This window comes from Heliangelus exortis, chromosome 12 (assembly GCF_036169615.1).
Source record: "Heliangelus exortis chromosome 12, bHelExo1.hap1, whole genome shotgun sequence".
In the NCBI taxonomy this organism is placed as follows: Eukaryota; Metazoa; Chordata; class Aves; order Apodiformes; family Trochilidae; genus Heliangelus; species Heliangelus exortis.
In genome coordinates, this window is record NC_092433.1 from 8,048,661 (window position 1) to 8,068,692 (window position 20,032).

Sequence of the window (20,032 nt, forward strand, 5' to 3'; positions counted from 1 at the left end):
GAAACCAGTGCCACATCTTGGCTTTTAGCTATATATTGTTTATTTTCTTCCAGTGTTTTATATGCTAGGGTCTCTTGATCGTCTTGGTCTCTGTTCATCTGGCATTGCTGGAGCAGTGAGAGATTAAATATCTAATTTCAAATCAGAGTATTTCCTGCAGAAACATTGTTATAAACAGAGTAAAAACTCACTGATTTCTGAAATGTTCTCAGAATTTGATAGCCAATGCAATATTTTGGTGCTATTTACATTTTTTTATTTTAAATGATGTTTCAAATGGGAACAGGGGAGTTTTACAGTGTTTAATGCTTTGACACCTCTCTAACATTCTTCCACCTCTTCATTTACATGTTCTGATGTTTAAACTACATTACTTTTTTACTAATTTGTCAGATTTGATAACATTTTTTCAAAAAATAACCCAGTTTACCCCTAAGTGTATCAACCTTTTTTCACAGTGTTCTCATTAATGCTCCTCTGTTTCCTTTCCTGTAAAATGCTGACTGTCCACACTATCTTTTACTGGTTTTTAATGTTAGTCTTGTTTTTAAGCTGTACTGGTCATTTTAATGTGGATTTTCCACTTCTTCACATCGTTGACTCCAACTCCGATTTTGTCATTGACCATTGCTGATATTATTAAAACCCATGAATTTTAATAAATCAGTCAAGTCTTACTACAGTAGATGATGTGTGGTGATGACAGGATTAAATAATCTTACCTTCCTCATATAATTTACATTCAAAGAAATAGGTAAGAATCATCAGTTTATTAGAAAGGGCAGAGTGAAAGGACCTGGTAAGACATTATAGGGCAATGCAGCAGGCAGTTATCAGGCTGAGATCTCAAGTATGAAGGGCAGATAGTGAAAACCTGCAGAAATGTTTGTTCAGGTCTTTAAGATTTTATTGTCCATTTCTACAGGGTTCCCATACTAATTCTTTGTCCAGGTCTTAAGCATGGTGGAGCCCTTGCTTGTGTTTGTTTTAACATAGTTTCATTGAAGTATTTGATAATCCAGTATTTAGAGGTCTAATAGTGTTTCAAAACAGTTAGGCTCACAAAACACATGCTGTGATTAAATTTTGGAAATGATAAAATTCAGTATTTTTTTTTAATTTTACAGGAATAGGTTTTGCTGTTTTGAGAGCTGTCAAGTGTGATGAAACACTCTTAGGACTTTGGGCTTTTCTTTGCTGCTTTTACTGTTCACATGGTCTGTCTTGTGATATGATTGCTTTGCACCTAATTGCTGTTTCTCTTTACATGAAAAGTGCCTGAATGTATGTGAAAAAGAATCCACAGAATTACAAATATTTCACCTGCTGGATTTTTTCCCACCAGTTACTATATACAAATTACAGAGAGCTGCTCATGAATTTGATTAACAAGCATATTCCTGACAAAAGGGTATTGGGCTCATTTGCAGGCACCTGCACACTGGAGATAGAGCAGCTTGGGACCATTTCCAGCTGCTCTCTGCCAATGACAGGCAGAGCCTTTAGGTGAAGGAACAGAAAATGCTTTTCATTTCCAGCTTGTTTCACAGGGAATTTTCTGGTTTTGTTGTGACAGAAATGAAATGAAAAGGTGACAAGCCACTAACTAGAGGGAGGATTAATTTCTAGATCTCTGTATGCTATGGTGAATCCAACATTGTCTCTGTATGCTATGGTGAATCCAACATTGAGGAGGATATGTCTATTAGTGAAAATAATGGCTTGAAGACATCCACAGCTGATAACTGTCTTTGATCTTATTGCCTCCATTCTCAGTGAAATTGGGTTAATTATAAGAAAATTGTAGTTATTTTGTCAAATATATTACTGTTTTTTTCCTGGTTTTGTCTATATTTTTCACATATCCGATTTTTTTAGGCTAAATGATAAGGTAGGAAAGCAATTAATTTTAGTATAATGTACTAAATCCCAGCCTTTGATCTCATGTCATTCTTTGACTTTCTGGAAGAAAGAGGGCAGTGAAGATGAAGTATACTTTATCTGCACTGCTGGAGTGAAAACCTAAAATAATAAGAATTATTTAATTATTGGTGCCATTCAAGCTTTGCTGCAGTGCAAAAAAAGGAAAAGAAGAGAGAAGAAAAGGACATAATCTCTTTTGTCTATTCTGCAGATTTTGAAGTTGTTTATCACAGTCATTATGACTAATATTTACTTTGAAGTTAGTAATTTCTGGAGAAATTGTTCAGAAATACACTTTATTCTACAAAGAATAATAGATATTTCCTACTGATGTTCTACTTTACAGCAAAGCTTTAGGCCTTTGTCCAAACAATGGATTTTATCAAATCTTTCCAAGTCAGCATTTCCCTTAATGATTAGCTGACAGATGGTAAATGTCTGATCTTCAGCAACTTCATTATCAGCAGGAGAAAGCTTAGAACACTTGGGTTTTCTCTGGAATTTGTGAGAGCCATTTGACCAGCACTGTTGTCAGATTTTTTTGGAAAAAATGTGATCACCCTAAACTTAGTTTACATTGCCTAGTTCTAGGTAAACTTTTAAAATCCCTATAACAAGAGTTGACACAAGGAGCCTACAGGACCATTTGATTTACATACTTCTTTTACAGAACATTTATTAAAATTATGTTGTTTATTCAGTTGTGCATAAATATTACAAGAAAACTTGCATTAGAAACACTATACTAATACCAAGGAACAGTACAGCTTACAGAGCTTTTTACTATTTTTTTCTTCTGTTGCAGCAATAACCTTTCTATAATAATAAAGGCTTCAGTTTTAAATATTGTTTAATATTTAAATATTCAGTCCTCTTAGACTGTGAATACTAACTACAACAAGGGAGAAAGGATTCTCAGATTTCTAAATCTATCCCCTAAAACACACAGATTGACTGTGACATTGTGAGAGTAAGGGAGAGGGGCAGAGAGTAAAGGAATGGAAGCAGAGTCTTGCTCCACCTGCCATTTCTTCTGGCAGAGCAGTATTCTGGGCACACAGATGAAATGGTACCCTATGACAAAAGTTGTAGAAAGGAAGTAGTTTGGAATAATTCAGCTACTTTCTTACAGCCATTTGCTTTACAGAACATGTTACTTGATTTCAAAATAATTTATAGAAAACTATTACATCTGTTACATCTGTTTTAGAAGTGCAATCCTATTTAATTCAATCAGAGTTAATGCTAAAAATCACAAATACAATTAGTAAGTTTAGGTTTTAGAAGAGTCTGTGGCTTGCTTTACACATGAGTTGTCAAATATACTTTCATCCTCCCTCAGAGAGGGGTTGTCTTCAGATGTTGGTCTTACATTGATACACAGAGCAAGGATTAATATACAGAAAGATCAAAACCCCATTGAACTCATCGCAAGATTCTCATTAATTCTTTTAAGTACAGGGTAAAACTCTTGTTTGGTTTTGCTTTGAGGCCTATGTGGATTCTATTGTGGAAGAAAGAGGATGTGTCTGGCTCCAAAGAGGATTTATGATTAAGAAATTTATTTTTTATTTCTAGAAGGACTGCCAAATAATTTGTCCTTTTTTTCAAACGTGAAAGGGCATTTATGTGAGAGTAGATGATTAAATTAATAAGTATGCACATATTAATTTTTATTCTGAGGTTGATTCTTCGTTGCTTCACTTCCTCCTTTTTCTCCTCTCTCCTCTACCCCCAAGTAATTCAGAACAAGTTTTCACATTACAAAGACCTTACTTTTGTTTTTTTCTCTTTGAGATACAAGTATGGTTATTTTTTTTTCAGTTCTTAATTTACTACAAAGCCATTATTTTTCTCTTATTAGAACTATTTCCCTGGGAAGAATTCTCATGCTATTATCTATCACCTTCCTAAGAGTTTAAATGTCTCATTTAGAAATAATTAGTGTTACTAATAATTAAAATGACACTGTCTGTTCTTCTGGAGGTGGCACAAATGTTAATTAATACTGAAGAGTATTAAGGCTATATAAGAAAAGAGAACCTAACCATATAGTTTGATGTCATTTTATATGGATGAGAACCAGAATCCTGAATGTATCTTGGATCTCATATTATATGTAAGGATGTTTTGTTTTAGAAATTTTTTGGTATTATGAGTAAGAGAAAGGCTGCAAAGGTGCTCATGTTTAGTGATATTGCAGAAGATATTAATTAATTCTGGATCCTTTGTGTGTTTGTAATCCAAAACTTGAAAGCTGGAACATGTAGAAATTTGATCTCAGTGCACAGATCATACATGTGATACAACAAGGACTATCCAAACACCAGGCTTTGAAATAAATATTATCTCACTGTATGCAATGTGAGTCTGTATATGCTCCAATAGCATGTTTTAGGGAAAACTTATAGCATCATGAAATAGAATTAGATTTCTTTATGGTGGACTGAAAAAGTACTTTGCATGTTTAGTTCTCTTGTTCACCTTGTCCACAGCTAAAGTGCAACTGAACCAGTGGTCTCCATAAGGTGAAAAATGTCACCCTCAAAACAGTTTAATACTGAAACAGCCCTAACATTTTGAAAAGATTGTTCTTAGTTATCCTGCTATTGGTAGCACTCTAATATTGATGACCCCATTTTTGGAAACTCTTATTTTCATTGTTTCCTCTATGAGAAAAAAAAGACATTCAGTTTTTAATGTAAATTGTGTTAATTCATATTTAAATTAAGGGTAACTTAAAACCATTAGTTTTACTTGGAGTTCACTATATGTAGAAAAATATTCTAATTCTATGCATATATAGTTTAGAAAATGTGTAAAATCTTTGAAGGGTGGAGTCACTTTATAATGATATTTGAAATGTATGTGTAAATTCTTATTGTTGACTGCTATTTCTTAATCCCAGTTTGATACCATGGCAGCTCCTGTGATTTTGCTTTTGAGTATTTCGTAAGAACTAACTTCTTTCCTTTCTGTCATCTGAATCTGAATTCTTTTTAAGGAGAGAACTAGAATTGTAGTTTTCATCTATATTTTATGATTCTCTTCTCCATAGCAACATTTACATTTCCTCTGACTGGTATAATTTGTATGCAATGCACGGCCTATGCTTGAATAAAATCTGTAGTTACTGCAAAATATGTGGTAGCACAGTAAAACAATTACATGAACAAAGAAGGATTTGCTATTGAATCCCTTGAAAAATCAAGTGCATATTCCTTGCAGATGTTATCCCAGTAAGCTACAGGTTAATGCCACTATCTTAATATTTACACTGAAACCTTAGCATCAGGAACATGCCAGTAGGAGACTGAACTTTATTTCTTCCTCTATGTATGCATGTAATTATGTAGATGCCCTGGTACTTACATGGTTCTAGGAAGTGGAGAAAAGTGCATAGACTGTAGAAGTAAAACTCACCAAAATGATATGACTTAAATTTTCTCTCTTATTGCAAGTGAGTAAATAGATTTTAAAGAGGAAAATTTACAACTTCTGCTAAAAATTGAGAGTTTGAATGTTCTTTCCATTCTCTCCCATTCTCTTGCCATTTTTGGAAAGAGCTGTGAAAGTCTGCCAAGCAATGAATAAAATTATTTGCATGCTTCTTATAGAGTGCCTGGCACAGTTATGCATTAAGTGTTCTTTTTTCCCCCTTCTCTTTTTATAAAGAGCTTCGCTGGTATTTGAAACATCTCCCTGGTTGCTGTGGTGTTAAGTACAGGACTTACATCATTGCCACAACGTATCACATCTTCCCTCAGAGTGTATTTCCAAAAAGTAAAAGTTCTAATACACACATTCAATGCCAAATTCAGTCAGAATGTGACATTTACAGGATGAGCCTGAATGTTGCCAACCCCCATTACCTTAGCTATGCACAGCTGTTACGTGTTGTGCACCCTGGAATCTACTTACCAAAATGGTTGTGTTAACAAAACAAGATTCCCACCTGTTGATTATTAACCAGAATATTTGAACTTACTTTCTGTAGATTTGTATTGATCTGATTATGGAACAATTAAATGAGTAGGGTTGGCAGCCTTTTTCTGAGACTGGTGACATTAAAATGCTTGGCAGGAGAATAGAACTGTGGAAATGAGGTCAGTAAAATAAGATTGGTTTCTTTTTTTTTTAATGCTTTAACATAAATACATTGCAATAGTATAATTTTTTTACATAATTTCATGCTATCATTATTTGAAAAATATAAAATCGAAAATTAATTTTATAGTGATTTATATTTTTGTTAATAATAGAAATCATAGGGTCTTGGTATAACAAGGAAGCTGAGTATAATTTAGTCTTGCAGGAGATTTTTTTTTTTTTTCAATTCTACAAACAAACATAAGGGGTTAAATTCTGATCCAACACAACAATAAGTTTACAACTGTTTTCTTTTTAGACTTTCAAGACTTGATTTCTTGGAAACGTAGGACATAGCTATATAACAGTTTGAATAAATTGTATAAAAAGCTATAAAATATATTAAAAAGTGTATAGCCATTTTGTTTTGGAATTATCATGAAGAAATTTACATAAATCAGTTTTTATGCACTTCTTTTGGTAAGGGTGAAAGGATACAGACTTCTGTGAGATCTGGTGTGGAGCAGCTGGCAGAACTACTGGTTCTGTATCTTATGGCTCCTGTTTCTCAAGTCAGCATTTCAGATCTTCCTCTGGTTTTACTTCTTTCACTCATGGTAGCCTCACAGTTTTCTGATCCAAGAAACATTGCAACATCATTGATTTTGGCCTCCTTTGCCTGTCTTGGTTTGTTTTACCACATTAGTAGTGTCTGTAATTTTTCTTTCTTTTTTTTTTTTTTTTTTTTTTGATAATACCAAACATATTTCCATGAAGGGCTCAAAACAACACTAGATTGTTTGCAAATGTGGAAAGCATGTGCAATAACAATATTAGAAAAACCTCCTACAGTTAGTTATTCTGTGTTAAACTGTGTGACAGTGCCCCACGTTGCCCTGAATTTAGAGGTGGAATTCTTAACATGTCTACTGGAATAAAGCACACTGTGAACGTCAGGGGGCTTGGAGTATCTGAAGGGTATTTTTTTATAATACAACATACAATAAGAAAAATCTAAAAAAAAAAAAATAATTGGGTTTTCTGGTAAAGATAGATTCAAAGAAAAGTGTTTGAAAACAAACATGCCCCCCACCCCCTTTTCTTCACTGTGTCCTTGCAAGACCTTGTGCTCTAATCTTGCTCTTGAATCTACCCGTTGTTTTTTTTTTTTTTTAATTTTTTTTTGGGGCTGAAGCAATATTTACACAGTTCTATCAAGATCCCTAAATTTGCTTCTCTGGCAGTACCTGGCAGTACTGCAACTGCCTCTTCTTACTGAGCAGTTGTGAGGAGTAGGAGGGCTCCTCACCCAACCTGCAACAACCAAGAAGTGACAAATGGCCAGGCTTCCTCTCTGCACCTCTGCCACATCATTTTAACAAGACATGTGCCACCCAAATGGGAAATTAGGAGCAAGTAAATTAGTTATTTGCCCTATCATATATCTTCTTTAGAGACAATCAACAGAGGGAGGAAAAAACACTAATGGAAAACAAATAGGAACAGGAGGTACTTTGATGTGGTAGGAGCTGAATAAAGACACCAAACTGGTGTATTTTACCATAGGTGCAAGTAGAATAGAAAGATCTGCAGTTCTTTCTGAGGGTCAGAGAAACATAATTTACTGCAAAGCTGCCTCTTGGCAGTGTATAAAACAAACCACAGGAATCAGAGGTACCTGCTGGGTTTTACACAGAGAGAAGCAGTTTTTAGGCTATGCAATAAAGGGTCATACCAGAGGACTATTACTGTTATTGTTGGGAAAATTATTTGTTTCCTATGGCCTCCCAGAAGGAGTAATATCAGACAAACCTCCATAGTTTATTTCGAAGGAATTTGTAGCAATTATTAAACTGAATTGCTGACATACGGGATCTTGTAAGAGCCAAGTTCCAAATCAGCAACAGAATAAGGATTTGTCTGGCTGTAACAAAGACATATTATTTTATTTTAAGGAAAAGAATGTGAAACTAGATTTGAAGCTTAGGTGAAAAGTGACAAGAATGCCAGCCCAGGAAAAAGCATAGAGGAATGCAAATCTCATCTACTGACCTTATTATTCGCAATCAAGGCTTTGACTACTAATATTTCAGAGAAAGGAAATATTATTGATTTCTTAAAAGGCTATAAATGTGACAGACAAACTGAATTCAATAACAGATGGAACTCTGATTTGTAAACTCTTACTCATGTGCTGTTGAAAATAACCTCAGCTAAAACAATAGGGATAGTTTCATGTCCATACAGTTTGTGTAGTAATTATTATAGGGAATAATAGAATGGCTTAGGTTGGAAAGGACCTTAAAAATCATCCAGTTCCAACCCCCCTGCCACAAGCAGGAGGACCTTTCCCTAGACCTGGTTTCTCAAAGCTCTACCCAGCCTGGTCTTGAACATTTCCAGGGAGGGGACATGCACTGGGCAACCTGTTTCATGGTCTCACCACCCTCAGAATAAAGAATTTCTTCCTGCTATCTAATCTGAACCTACACTCTTTCAGCCTGAAGCCATTCCTTCTTGTCCACTTGTATTCCACCCGACTACAACTCCCTCTCATGGCAAAACCTGTCAAAACTATGTGTATCTTAAGGGAGGTGGTCAAATAGGTTTAAACTCAAGTTCTGGAAACAAGTAGTAAAAATTTATATCAGAGTGCTAATGTATGTATCAGGATTCAACTTAAATGTGAAGTCTCCATAGAGGGGTGTGTGTGTGCATTTGTGTTTTGGGTTTTTGTGTCTGTTCAAGTGTGCAGTGTTCTCCCTACCCCATCTCACCTTCCTCCTTGAACAGTCCACTGTATGTGGACTGTAAACTTTCTAATGTATATTTTGAATGTTATCTTGAAGTATTTCTGCAATGGTTCATCTGTACCTACCATCAGACATGTTGCCTTGGATGCCTTGATTGTACTTGAAGTACTGTTTTGTAGGATATAACATACAAATTATCTCATTTTGAAAACATGAATTTGCTCTATGTAATGGGCCTGGGCAAACTGTTCTTTCATATTTATTCCAAAGGTGGAAATTTTGACATAATTTTTTAGTGCACCTGTCTTTATCTGAGATACCAATGAAAGGATGTTTGTAATTTTTTACATGTATTTAGCAAAAGGCATCTGTAAAAAAACAAACAACCAAAAATGGTCTTTTGTTCGACTGAAAAAAAGGAAAAGCTTGTACTTACCACAGTCAAAGTAGTTAACCAAGCTGAAGATGAATAAGTAAAATTTAGAAGATTTTTATAGAAGATTTTTAGAAGATTTTAATAAAAATTTAGAAGAGTTTTAAAGTGCTCTAAATAATGCTCTAGCCTGTTGTACAGGATGTAGCTCATCAGGTTACAGTTCATCAGGTATGTGCAATTGCTGGAGCAATCTTTCCATATTGGTCTATATTATCAAAGTACTTAACCAATAGCTTTTAAAGAAATACATAGGTGTGATCATGGCTTGTGTTTTGCTATTCAGTCATTCCAGTTCTAGGGTGATCTGCATCTCTTCTCATTGCCTTGAATTTTATTACATTTTATATTGTGAAAAAGGATTAATTGTGGCTGGTTGTTTTCAGTATTTGTGACAACTCTCTTTCATGGTATATACTATTGTGAACATTACTATTTAGCAGAGTGCTATATGGAAATTGTTTTTTCTGTCTGTTTTAATTCAGAGCAAAGACAAAAGGTCAGAAGCTCAGTAGACATCTTGAAGGTCTTTGTGCACTTGGTATTGATTCACCTGCCTGTTGCTGTGTTCAGATGATGCCTGTAAAGAAACAATTAGTATTGGAAAAAGAAATTTTCTGACAAGGTGCATTTAGCACAAGGCTAAATTGCTGAGTATTTCTCTTTGAGTATGAAAGATGAGAAGAACTCAGAAAAAGAGAACTTTATTTTGCCTGCGATAATTTATTTTTCTGAGTTTCTCTCCATTACCAAGAATGGGTTTTCTTTTTCCTAAAGTGAAAACAGAACCCATTTTTCAACTCCATGCCTTACATTTGTTGTTGCTTACAGTAAATACTGTGAATACAACAAGGTAAGGCTAACTTTGTCTAAGAACATCTGTGTGATGTAACTATGTGTATATGCATAAAAATATACCTTTTATCTGCATATATGTACACATAATAACACTTGTGCTACAGTACAGAAATGTATTATTCTATGTATACATTATTGTATACTAAGCATATATGATAATGTTTGCATGACCATTCAGTAACTTTCTATTACCATTTTGTTTTTCTTCCCTGTCACAGAGAATGCAACTTCCTACTTTAAGGATAACCTGCTCTGAATGTCAATGTCATTCATAAGAAAAGTAGACTTAGATATTTACAAAGAATAGTTGGTTTTAAAAGTAAAATTATCTTTCTGTTGAACTGTATTTGTGTAGAGGAAGATGGAACTACTTCACCATTCCAGGGTGATACCAGATCTGATGAGAAAATGGTCCCACTCTCAGTATTGTTGTATTTAATTTGCATGGTGCTTTTGTGATACCTAGTAGAGAAGCTAGCAGTAATAAACTCAGCTAATAAGCCTTCAATAAGTTGAATCAATTGGAAAAGTAAACCTAGTTTCTCTAGTTTCTTTCCTTCATATTTTGTTTGTGATTTTATGAATACAACAGCTAAAGTAGCTGTTTGAATTAATTTAATGTGTAATGATTGCTTGTTTTGTTTTGTTGTTTTCCAGCTCCCTCAGACTCAAAAGGTAAAATATTTTAATCAAATCTTAGTCATTCAAATTAGTCACCAGTCCTTCATGATTCCATGGTGTTGTGAGTATGGTACAGTAGTGATCAGTGAAACAGTTCATTGTGATGGGGGTTCTGGAGTTGGGCAACAAGAAGGGTAGCTGGCATCAAGGTGAGCTGAGGTACCTCTTGAGAGCAGCTCTTCAAACACAGGAACTATTATAACATGATAGGCATATATCAGACTACAATTTTAAAACTACAGGGAAGCTATTTTATCAACATTTTTAAATAATAGGATTAAAAAAAGTCACCCCATTACTCCATGAGAAATATCTCAGGGTCATTTTGACTCTGTTGTAGATATTGCAGAACCCCTGGTGTAGGTGGTACCTGTTCACTGCTCCCCACTGTATCTGTCAACACACCTTTGAATACATCCAGCATCTGACTCCTCTAGTTGGTTGCATACAGTTTTCATATAATGTCCTCTTGCCTTTAAGCAACTTCTGCATAGATATGTTATGTTGTCAGAGCCACAAATATCACAATGATTGTGGCAAATGTGAAGAATTGTTTGATGTCTGTCTCATCATCCTTGTGTATTTCACAAATACAATTAAAGCTCCCAGAAATAGAAATTCTGGGTTATGTTTTGTAGCATGCAGTGAAAAATATTAAAATGAAAAAGGAGTGAAATATACTTGGAAACTACAATACTCCCTCCAAGTCACTCTTTCTGTGCCAGAAAAAGTACCTTCAATAAGAAATGGAACAGCAATTAATCAATTAAACATCACTGTTATTAACAGTTCTGGATGGTGGTCAAAATTCAGTTTTTAATGAAAACTGTATGCTAAGTGACCTTCAATGAATGGCTTTTGCAGAATGATGAGGACATCCACCACAGAGCTCAAAAGTTTAAAGTGGTTAATTAATGTATCTCATCCACTTTTTAGTGGATGCAAGAAATATGAGCATTAAAGCTTTATTTTTATGATGCTATATATATCTGAAATTCCCTAGATCGTGAAGCTCAGAAAATTCTGTTTCAGATCTGCAGGGAGCATGCTATTTTGGAGACACTGGACTATGTCCATGGTTTGTTCTTGTGTTTTGATAATTGCAGAGCCTGACAAATGTGAGCTGGTAGCACAAATTGGTTTGTGGTCATTACCTTTGTTTGTTCATTTGTCTCTTCTGGAAATATCTAGTTTAAAGAAATCTTTCATTTATAGCACCCTAGTAAAGTAGAATTGAATAATAGACTGGCTAGTCTAGCTGACCTTGACTTTTTCAGGTTCACTTGTTTATCTATAAGTTTAAGCCAAATGCTTCTCTTAAGAGCTTTCAGAAAGAAGAGACGGAGGGAGGTTATAGAATGCTGGTCAAGTAAGATGTAAATAATCAGGCTGTTTACCAGACTCTGTGCTCTATTATGGATTCTGATGTCCAGAAATCTGAGCTATTTAATATTGTTTTGGTGCAAATTACTCAAGTTCAACATTATCAGAAAAGCACACAGTTTTTATGGAATGTCAAAAATAGCAATTACAGCGTGTTTACCCCGTGAGCAAATTAACGCAGAACTAAAGCCACACATTTTGTGTATGTGTGCATCATGTCTGTCTGACTGTGCACTGCTTCCATGCAGAGAAAGAGGTGAGGGTTGGGAAGGAAGGAATGGGTCAGGTGGGAGAACAGATTTAAGTAATCTGCAAGGGCTTTTGGTAACTTCAGGTCAGAAAAGTCATAATCATGTCCTGGTGGCTTGTGAGCAAAACAAGAATCTTCTGGTGTCTGCAAGGTGAAGGGAAGCAGCAGAGGGCTGATGCTTGCCTTTATGAATGACTTAGTCACTTGTGAACATGTTTTGCCATATGGTGTCTGAACTTGTCCTATATTTTTGTTGGAATCTTTGCATCATCTTGCAAATGTTTTCTCTGTAAACATCTCAACCAGTCATGTCTCTGTAAACATGTTCACTTTGATCTTTGAGTTATCCGAAGGAAAAATGTGGTGTTCTATGTTTACTTTTACTACTTTATATCTGTTATACAATGCTTGGTAATTTTGATGAAATACATTATGTCTTTTATGTGAAACACTTTGGCTGCAGTCTTCTCAGTGTTTAGTCAATGTTCTGTGGTGAGTAGCTGCTGAGTTTTGAAGACCTGTAGGTTCTCAGCTGTTTATGGTGGTTAAATATCAAAACCTGTTGCTGTTACACGGTCTGCTCTAAAGCACATTGTTGCAAATTCTGAATTAAGAATACAGGTGAACAAAGAGGATGTCTTTTACACAGGGATATTTCTCTTGAAAAGGTCTTTGTGATATATCTATACTTAAAATAGAAACTACCACAAAACAAAAATAAAAATACAAACAAACAAAAAAAACCTTCCATAATTTCATGTGATAGGGATGCTGATTTAATATTGTTATGTAGCTTTTTGAAGAACATATGTACAGAAAGATCCAGTATGTCTAAAAGAATAGAACTACTGTCTAGATAAATGGAACAAATTCATGTGAATATTCTGTGTCCTCTACATTTCTTTTCTGCATGTTGTTAGTTCAGCATCTCACAGGGTGAGGAAAATAGTAACAAAACAAATAATTCAAATTTGCCAATTTTCAGTCTTCTTCAATTTGGCTTCCAAAATGACTTTTATCTTTGAAACGATTTTGAAAAGCAGCTTTTGTATTCATGGATGAGCAAAAGCTCTTCTTCCTTAATAGCTCAAAAAGGTGTTTTGTTTACTAGTAGGAAAGCTCTACTTGCTTTCTTGAGCAAACACAGCAGGATGCAAAATCTGTTGTCCTACTCCTGCTGTGATGTTTTGTTCTACTTAGCCTGTGTGAAGAGGTAAAAGTGAATAGATTAAGCATATAAATCAGAAGCAGATAGCTGTGTTTAGGAACACTTAGGAAAGTGTTTTTGGGGTTTTTTTCTTGGTTTTTTGGTGTTTTTTTTTAAAATTTCCTCCAGATAGAAATGTTTTGATGTTTGTTGCCCAAAAGTTCCTGACAGCTTTCTCCTCTCTTTCTGCTATTAACTTTTGTAAGTAGTCCTTTACCATCCTTTTATTTTGATTCTATGATTTTTCATTTGGAAGCATCATTTATCGTTCCCTGCATCATTCACCTTATACTCTGAAGAGCTGAATTACCCATCACTGGGAGTAGAGAATAGAAAATTTGCAAAGCTGCTGTTTTATTGAAGGTGCATGGCTGGTGATCTTAGCATCTTTATAAAATGATAGGAGTTTAAATTTAGTTAAATTAAGCACAAAATTTAAGTGTAAACATTGTGATCCTAATTTAGCATTCGTTTGTATCTGTTCCTGCTGACCAGAGGCTGCTGTCTTTCAGTTTCTTGCAATAATAAGTCTCGTTTCCAAATTTCTGTCTCACACTTCTGAACAAGCAAGGTGACTGGAGGACTTACTGTAACTCTTCTTGAATATATACACTCCTGAGGGAAACATTTCAGGGACTATTCTGAAATTGCTATTGCCATAATTTCAACTACTAAGGAAATGGATAGTCTTTCCTGTATCTTTGTTTCTGGAGTAATTTTGGAGCCTACCTTAACCTTTGTCTGGGGAGATGTGTGTGAGGTGTGCTAGAGGCTAGATGAGTTTATACCCTTCCTGTGAGGAGTAAGCAGATGCTTTTTGTTGTTGTTTCTGGAGATTCATTTGGGGTTGTTCTAAATGGGGGGTAAACCCATACAGCAAGGCTTAGGTGGTAAACTTGTAGCAGTTAAATCTTATTTCTAAAAGGAGTTCTTCTCTAGTTGTAAAACTATTACTGTGAGCATTTCAGGGTGATGCGACTTTCTCAAGAGAGTAAGTTCTCTTTCTTTATTCTAAACATCCAAGAGTCATTTAGCTTGGGAACGCATTTTTCCTCATTCTTAAGATGATTTTTAAGGTTTGTTATTGCCTGCTAAGCATTTTATCAAATGTGTGTCCACAGTTCTTGTACAGATTCCCGTCAAAAATTGTTACCACATTGTAACAGCTTTCTGGGGCAAATCACTAATGCTGTCTGACTTAGCATTGTAGACTGCAGATGCTAACTTAGAAATTCCTGGGATCTAGTTGAAAATTGGGTGGTTTTCTTTGGGAGTCTAGTTCTAGTTTTTCTTGTGTAATCCAAAGTGACCTAGTAGTTCTGAGGCAAAACACACAGGTGAAAGTTAGAGAAAGTGTAAGAGCTTACTTTTTTTCAATACTATCAGGTAAACGCGTTGAAACATTAATATTCCACATCATAATTCATCCAAACTTGAAATGAATTCAAGCATTGAAATGTATATATTTTTACTACTGTAATTCCATGTTTTAGAGAACCATAGGAATGATAACAGTTAAAGTACTCTAAGTACATCAAATATTTATGTGAAGATATCTTTCCAGACTTGAAGGAATAAGAGGGCTGTATAGTTCAGTGCTCTCCTATAAGTGTATGTACCCATATGAATGAACCCACACACATTAAATATTTCACTGAACTGAATTTCCATGAATTCTTATTGCACCAATTTGATATTTTTGTAGGTTCATTATTTAGTCAAGCACTGTCAAATCACTGGCATTTCATAGCTCTTTGAGGCTGAAGTTGCCTTGTATTTTTCCTGGAATGGTGATTCTGCTTTAAGGATGGCAGAGTTCTGCTTAAATATTCCCTGAGTCACCTGACAGGTTTACTTGTTTCACTCGTGATGTAAAAGAGATGGAAATAACTTCTGGGAAGGGCAAGAAGGAAAGAAAATGAATTAATTATGATTTTGAATGCAAGCTAAGCTCTGAAGATTAAATTGAGGGGTTTTTTTGGTTGCTTTTAATTTTTTAATAAATCCTAGAAGCAGTAATATTATTGTGAATTGCTGGTTTTAGCAGAAGTTGAACTTTTCAGTTTATTCAAATATAGAACTAAATCAGAAATTAACTGCTCAGCAGAAAGGTAGAAAAAGGAACAAGTTTTTAAATTGCTGGTGAAAAAACAGCTGCTGCAATATGGAAACTTAATTGTAAACTGGCATCACTGAAAAAAGATGCTTATTTAGCATGGCAAGAAGAAGTTGGAATATGGAAAAATAACTTATTGCAAAGGAATCTGCCTGTGTATATATGGTTTGCCTTCCTTTAGGAGTTCCAGTATTTAGCATGTCTGCCACAAGGGCTGTAATGAACCTTCACACTCATTTCACATTACTGTTGTTGTTTTTTTAATACTTAGACTGATGCATAAGGGACATTATTAAGCATTGGAAAAAAAACCCCAAAACCAAACCAGTATAGTAGATGTGAGGAAGAAAATAGAGAACAGATTAAGAATTCAAAATAGTGTTGGAGGAATTGAAATTTATTTATGGCTCTGCATTTGTATTTTGATGAGGTTCCAACACTGGGGTGTACTTTGGTATAAATTAACTCTTATTTGTGAACACAGTTGGTCTGCCAGCAGCATTTTCTATCAGCAGAAACCATATACATAACAAACTCAGTATTGCATGGATACATTTTTGTCAGACCTTACTCTGTGTTTCCCATGAACCCTGCCAACCCCAGAACATGTGGGGGTTATAGCTTTAAGCAATTTGGAATCATCAAACTGGGGAAAATAATAATAATAATATTAATTTCTACATTCCTCTGTAGAAATGGCAGTACTATTAGCATTAGGTACTCATGCCAGTTAATCCGAAGATACTGGAAGGACAAAATCAAATAAGGTACAGCCTATTTAAACACTGAGATTAAATTCATAGTACTTCTTCTTTCACTCATTCCCAAGGACCCCTCACTGTGTTGCCATCCATCTGGCTAAATCATTGCATTATATTGAGTAACATTCTCAGTATTTGCCAGTAAGGCTAGAAAAAGTCTGATTCTGTGTGTAACCAAGTGATTTGTTACCTGTTTAGAATCACACGTTTTGTGGCTAAAAAGAAGCATCAAGATATTTCCTTTAAGAAGTGTTTGACTACAGTATTTTATTTCTATAGAAGCCTACATCATTTTCTGAGCATGTGACTGTTAATGAGTTTGGGAAACACAAGGACTTGTCTACATTTTCTTTTGGGAAAAAACTAATAATTGAGTAACCAAAGAATTTATTAGTAATCTCACAGTAACCTGAAGTCTTAAATTTAGTACAGTCATTCAGAGTCTTTATCATCATATGTTGATTTTGTTGTTTGCAGCAATGCAAAATGCATAGATCATGGCTTCCTTTTGAATTTATTAATGGCCTCCAACATTAACTGTCTTAGCAGAAATACCCAGTAGCTAATATTCTGCTCCTTCAAAGTATTTCTGCCAAAATGTCATTGCCCAGGGAATAAGCTGTGCTTCTCCCCAGCAGGTGATTCCTCACAGTCTAACAATTTTTGTGTAGTAAATACTACATCTTGAGTTGGTTACTCAGTGAGACGTCACAAATATGAATAATTTATCATCCAGTTATTTGCTAACAGCTTATGGAAGTGGCCAACAACCTGTTCATCTGCCAAACAAACAAAAAAAATCAAACAGGCTGCACTAGAAGATTGCACTTAGGTAGAAATTATTGCAGCAGCTATCCCTTTGTGGTATTTGGAGATATAATTACAGGGCAATCATTCTCTGCGTGTTTTCATAGCTACTTTTGAAAGTTAATGTCCCATTCTCTCAAAATTTCCCAGGAGCTACAGACTGGTTTTTGTTTTTTGGTTTTTTTAATTATAATTTTTTTAAAAAAATTATTATTTAAATAATTTCAAGCACCCTAAAACTTTACTGACAGTCCCTTGGCTGGTGCCCTATCCAATAAATTCTTTCTAATAATCTCTTGAGAGTGACCGAGCTACTAGAGTGACTTGACAGGCACACACTGTCACAGAACATCAACTCTGGGCAATCATATAAAATCTCTAAAAGCTCCAAGATGTCACCCCATATTCAGCTGAATGCTTTTTCACTTCCTGCTGTGCACGTGTTAGGGACTATTGACTGACTGACTGTCATACCACAGGAGGCTCCCCTCCATATAAATCATGTCAGTGTGCTTGGCCGTGCTGCTCTGGCCAAGGAGAGTCAATTTAATTCTAGTTCAGCTGCACTTGACTTTCAAGTGCACCCTCAGAACTCCCAGTGTTTTGCAGAGTTGTTCTGGTTCTCTCATTTTGTTTAATAACTCGGTATTGCTTAATAATCAAGGATTATATCAGGGCTGGAAAGATATCTTCTTTAAAAAGAAAAACAAACCAGAAAAGAAAACATGATCATAAGATGGGTCCTACCTCACGTCCTGATTGATTATCAGATGTAAAACTTGTTAATCCTAAGCCCCATTTGTGTTTCTGCCTGATGTCTGCAAACATTCTTCCTCATTATAAGATAGTGGCATGCTTCAGGAAATAGACTTGTTAGGGAAACTGAAATCCTCCTGAATCAGAATGTAATTTTCTAGATTTTTTTTGGTCTGATTTGTCAATATGGAACATGCTTTATAAAATATCTTTATCATAATATGTGATTTGTCTATGATAAATCTGGGGAGTTGATAGCTGCTTCATTAGTACCAAAAGCTTTGTTAATAAAAAACCAATATGTGTTAGGAACACTGCTTGATTGCAGAAAATGTGATACAGCTAAAGGAGTAGTAGAATATCACGGTTGCAGTTCCCTCTATTTCCTTGTCCATTTGAGTAAACACAGATGCAACAAAGCAGGATTTGTGTTCTACAGAATCTCCAGTTGTGATTTTAACTGGTTATGTCATGCCTTTAAATGTTGGATAAGCTTCTTTAAATCTCTTCCCTACTTACAGGGGCAGAAAGAGTTTAACAATAACTCTCAACTCCCAGGCACACAGAGCAGTGCTTGTCTTGAGCATCCCAGTTAGCCTTTGCCTGATGGCAAAGGTGTGGTCCGGCCAGAGGGCATGGAGAGAAAATAGCCTGAGCAAAGTCACTCTCCTGTGGCCATGATAAGCATTCTACACGTTTCCCTTGAAAGGTCAGGAGATCTGCTTTCTCCCTAAACTGAAGACATATGTTGAAACCTTCTGCAGAATCAGCTAATTCTTCATGCCACCTTTTTGCCGAGAAAACTGAAAATGCATGGAGCCAAAATGCTCCTGGGATCCTACGTGGCTACCATCCTTTCTCCTTCTGTGTTAGCTGATGAGCTTTCAGTCTGGACCAGAACAAAGTGCATGCAGCTCATGACCTCTTGTTCCTTGCTGGGAGAAAGCAGCCTGAGGCAATGTTAGCAGAGCTGATGATGGAGAAGATGTAGAACTCCAGCTGCTTTGCTACTGCACAGCCTGCTCCTACAGCCACTTGGTATCTCTCCTGGGAGACTGCAATAGGAGTGAAGCTGAGGCAGCTTTCCTGCTGATACAGAGGGGGTGGGCAGAGCTGCTGTAGTTGCCATGGGGCCGGGGCACTGGGCTGCACTGACATAAGCTTCATTTTGATAAATTCCTCTGTGTCATTGAAAATTAAGTGAATGTAATTGAAAAATGCAGTCACATGTCTGTATTTGTTCCTTAGTTCTTAGAGGTAATATTTCTTTTTCATCTATAGCTTGCTGATGATCAGGGATTGGTTTTGATGACAACTGTTGCCATGCCTGTATTTAGTAAGCAAAATGAGACTGTAAGTACTCAACTATTTCTGTCATGTGAGAATGGGAATGACTGCAGTGAAGTTGCTTTTTAGGGAAATAATAAGATTTTAGCCTATTCTAAAACTTTTTCTTCTTTTAATGTTGTCTGCAGTTAGTATTCCTTTGTTAGCTTAAAAATACAAACAAATAATCCTAAATAGTGATAGTCTATAAAACAGTAAAATAATGATGCAGTACTCTAAAAGAAACTCATATATTATGCTTTTGGGTTTTGTTACTTCTATATTACCTCTTCACAGCAAATAATCTATATCCATTTTCTCTTTGCACTGATATACTCCTACTTCATACATTCAGAATTTAATTAGTCACAGGTACATTATGCATATATCTGTTTATCTTTACTAATTTAATAGACTACTAAATAAAATTACACATCCTTTTCCCTTAGTGCTTCATTTTTCTCTTTTGCTTAGCAAATGGCAGGAGAAACTAGAAAAGAAGGGAGTAATGTATTTTCAGCAGTAGTTTTTAACTGTTTTGCATGAGGGAGTTTTCTGTTGAGAGACTCCATGGCTATTGAAAGTTTGCATGCCTTTTCTATGTGAATTGCAGATAAAGTAGATAGCAGCAATATTATTGATTTAATGATTATTTCATGAGATGAATTGTACCAGCATCTGCTTTTCCC

General features: G+C 35.4%; 1 protein-coding gene across 2 annotated transcripts in view; it reads left to right on the forward strand.

Moving 5' to 3' along the window:
• The window catches only part of CACNA2D3 (calcium voltage-gated channel auxiliary subunit alpha2delta 3), a 383,322-nt gene that overhangs the window by 258,987 nt on the left and 104,303 nt on the right, over positions 1 to 20,032 (forward strand). For both annotated transcript variants that reach the window (XR_011728222.1, XM_071755835.1), the window contains exon 14: positions 19,299 to 19,370. Coding sequence is in view for 1 of the 2 variants with exons in the window: in XM_071755835.1 (XP_071611936.1) it covers positions 19,299 to 19,370 (72 nt within the window). In the remaining variant the exon portion in view is untranslated. The remainder of the gene's footprint in view (positions 1 to 19,298; positions 19,371 to 20,032) is intronic.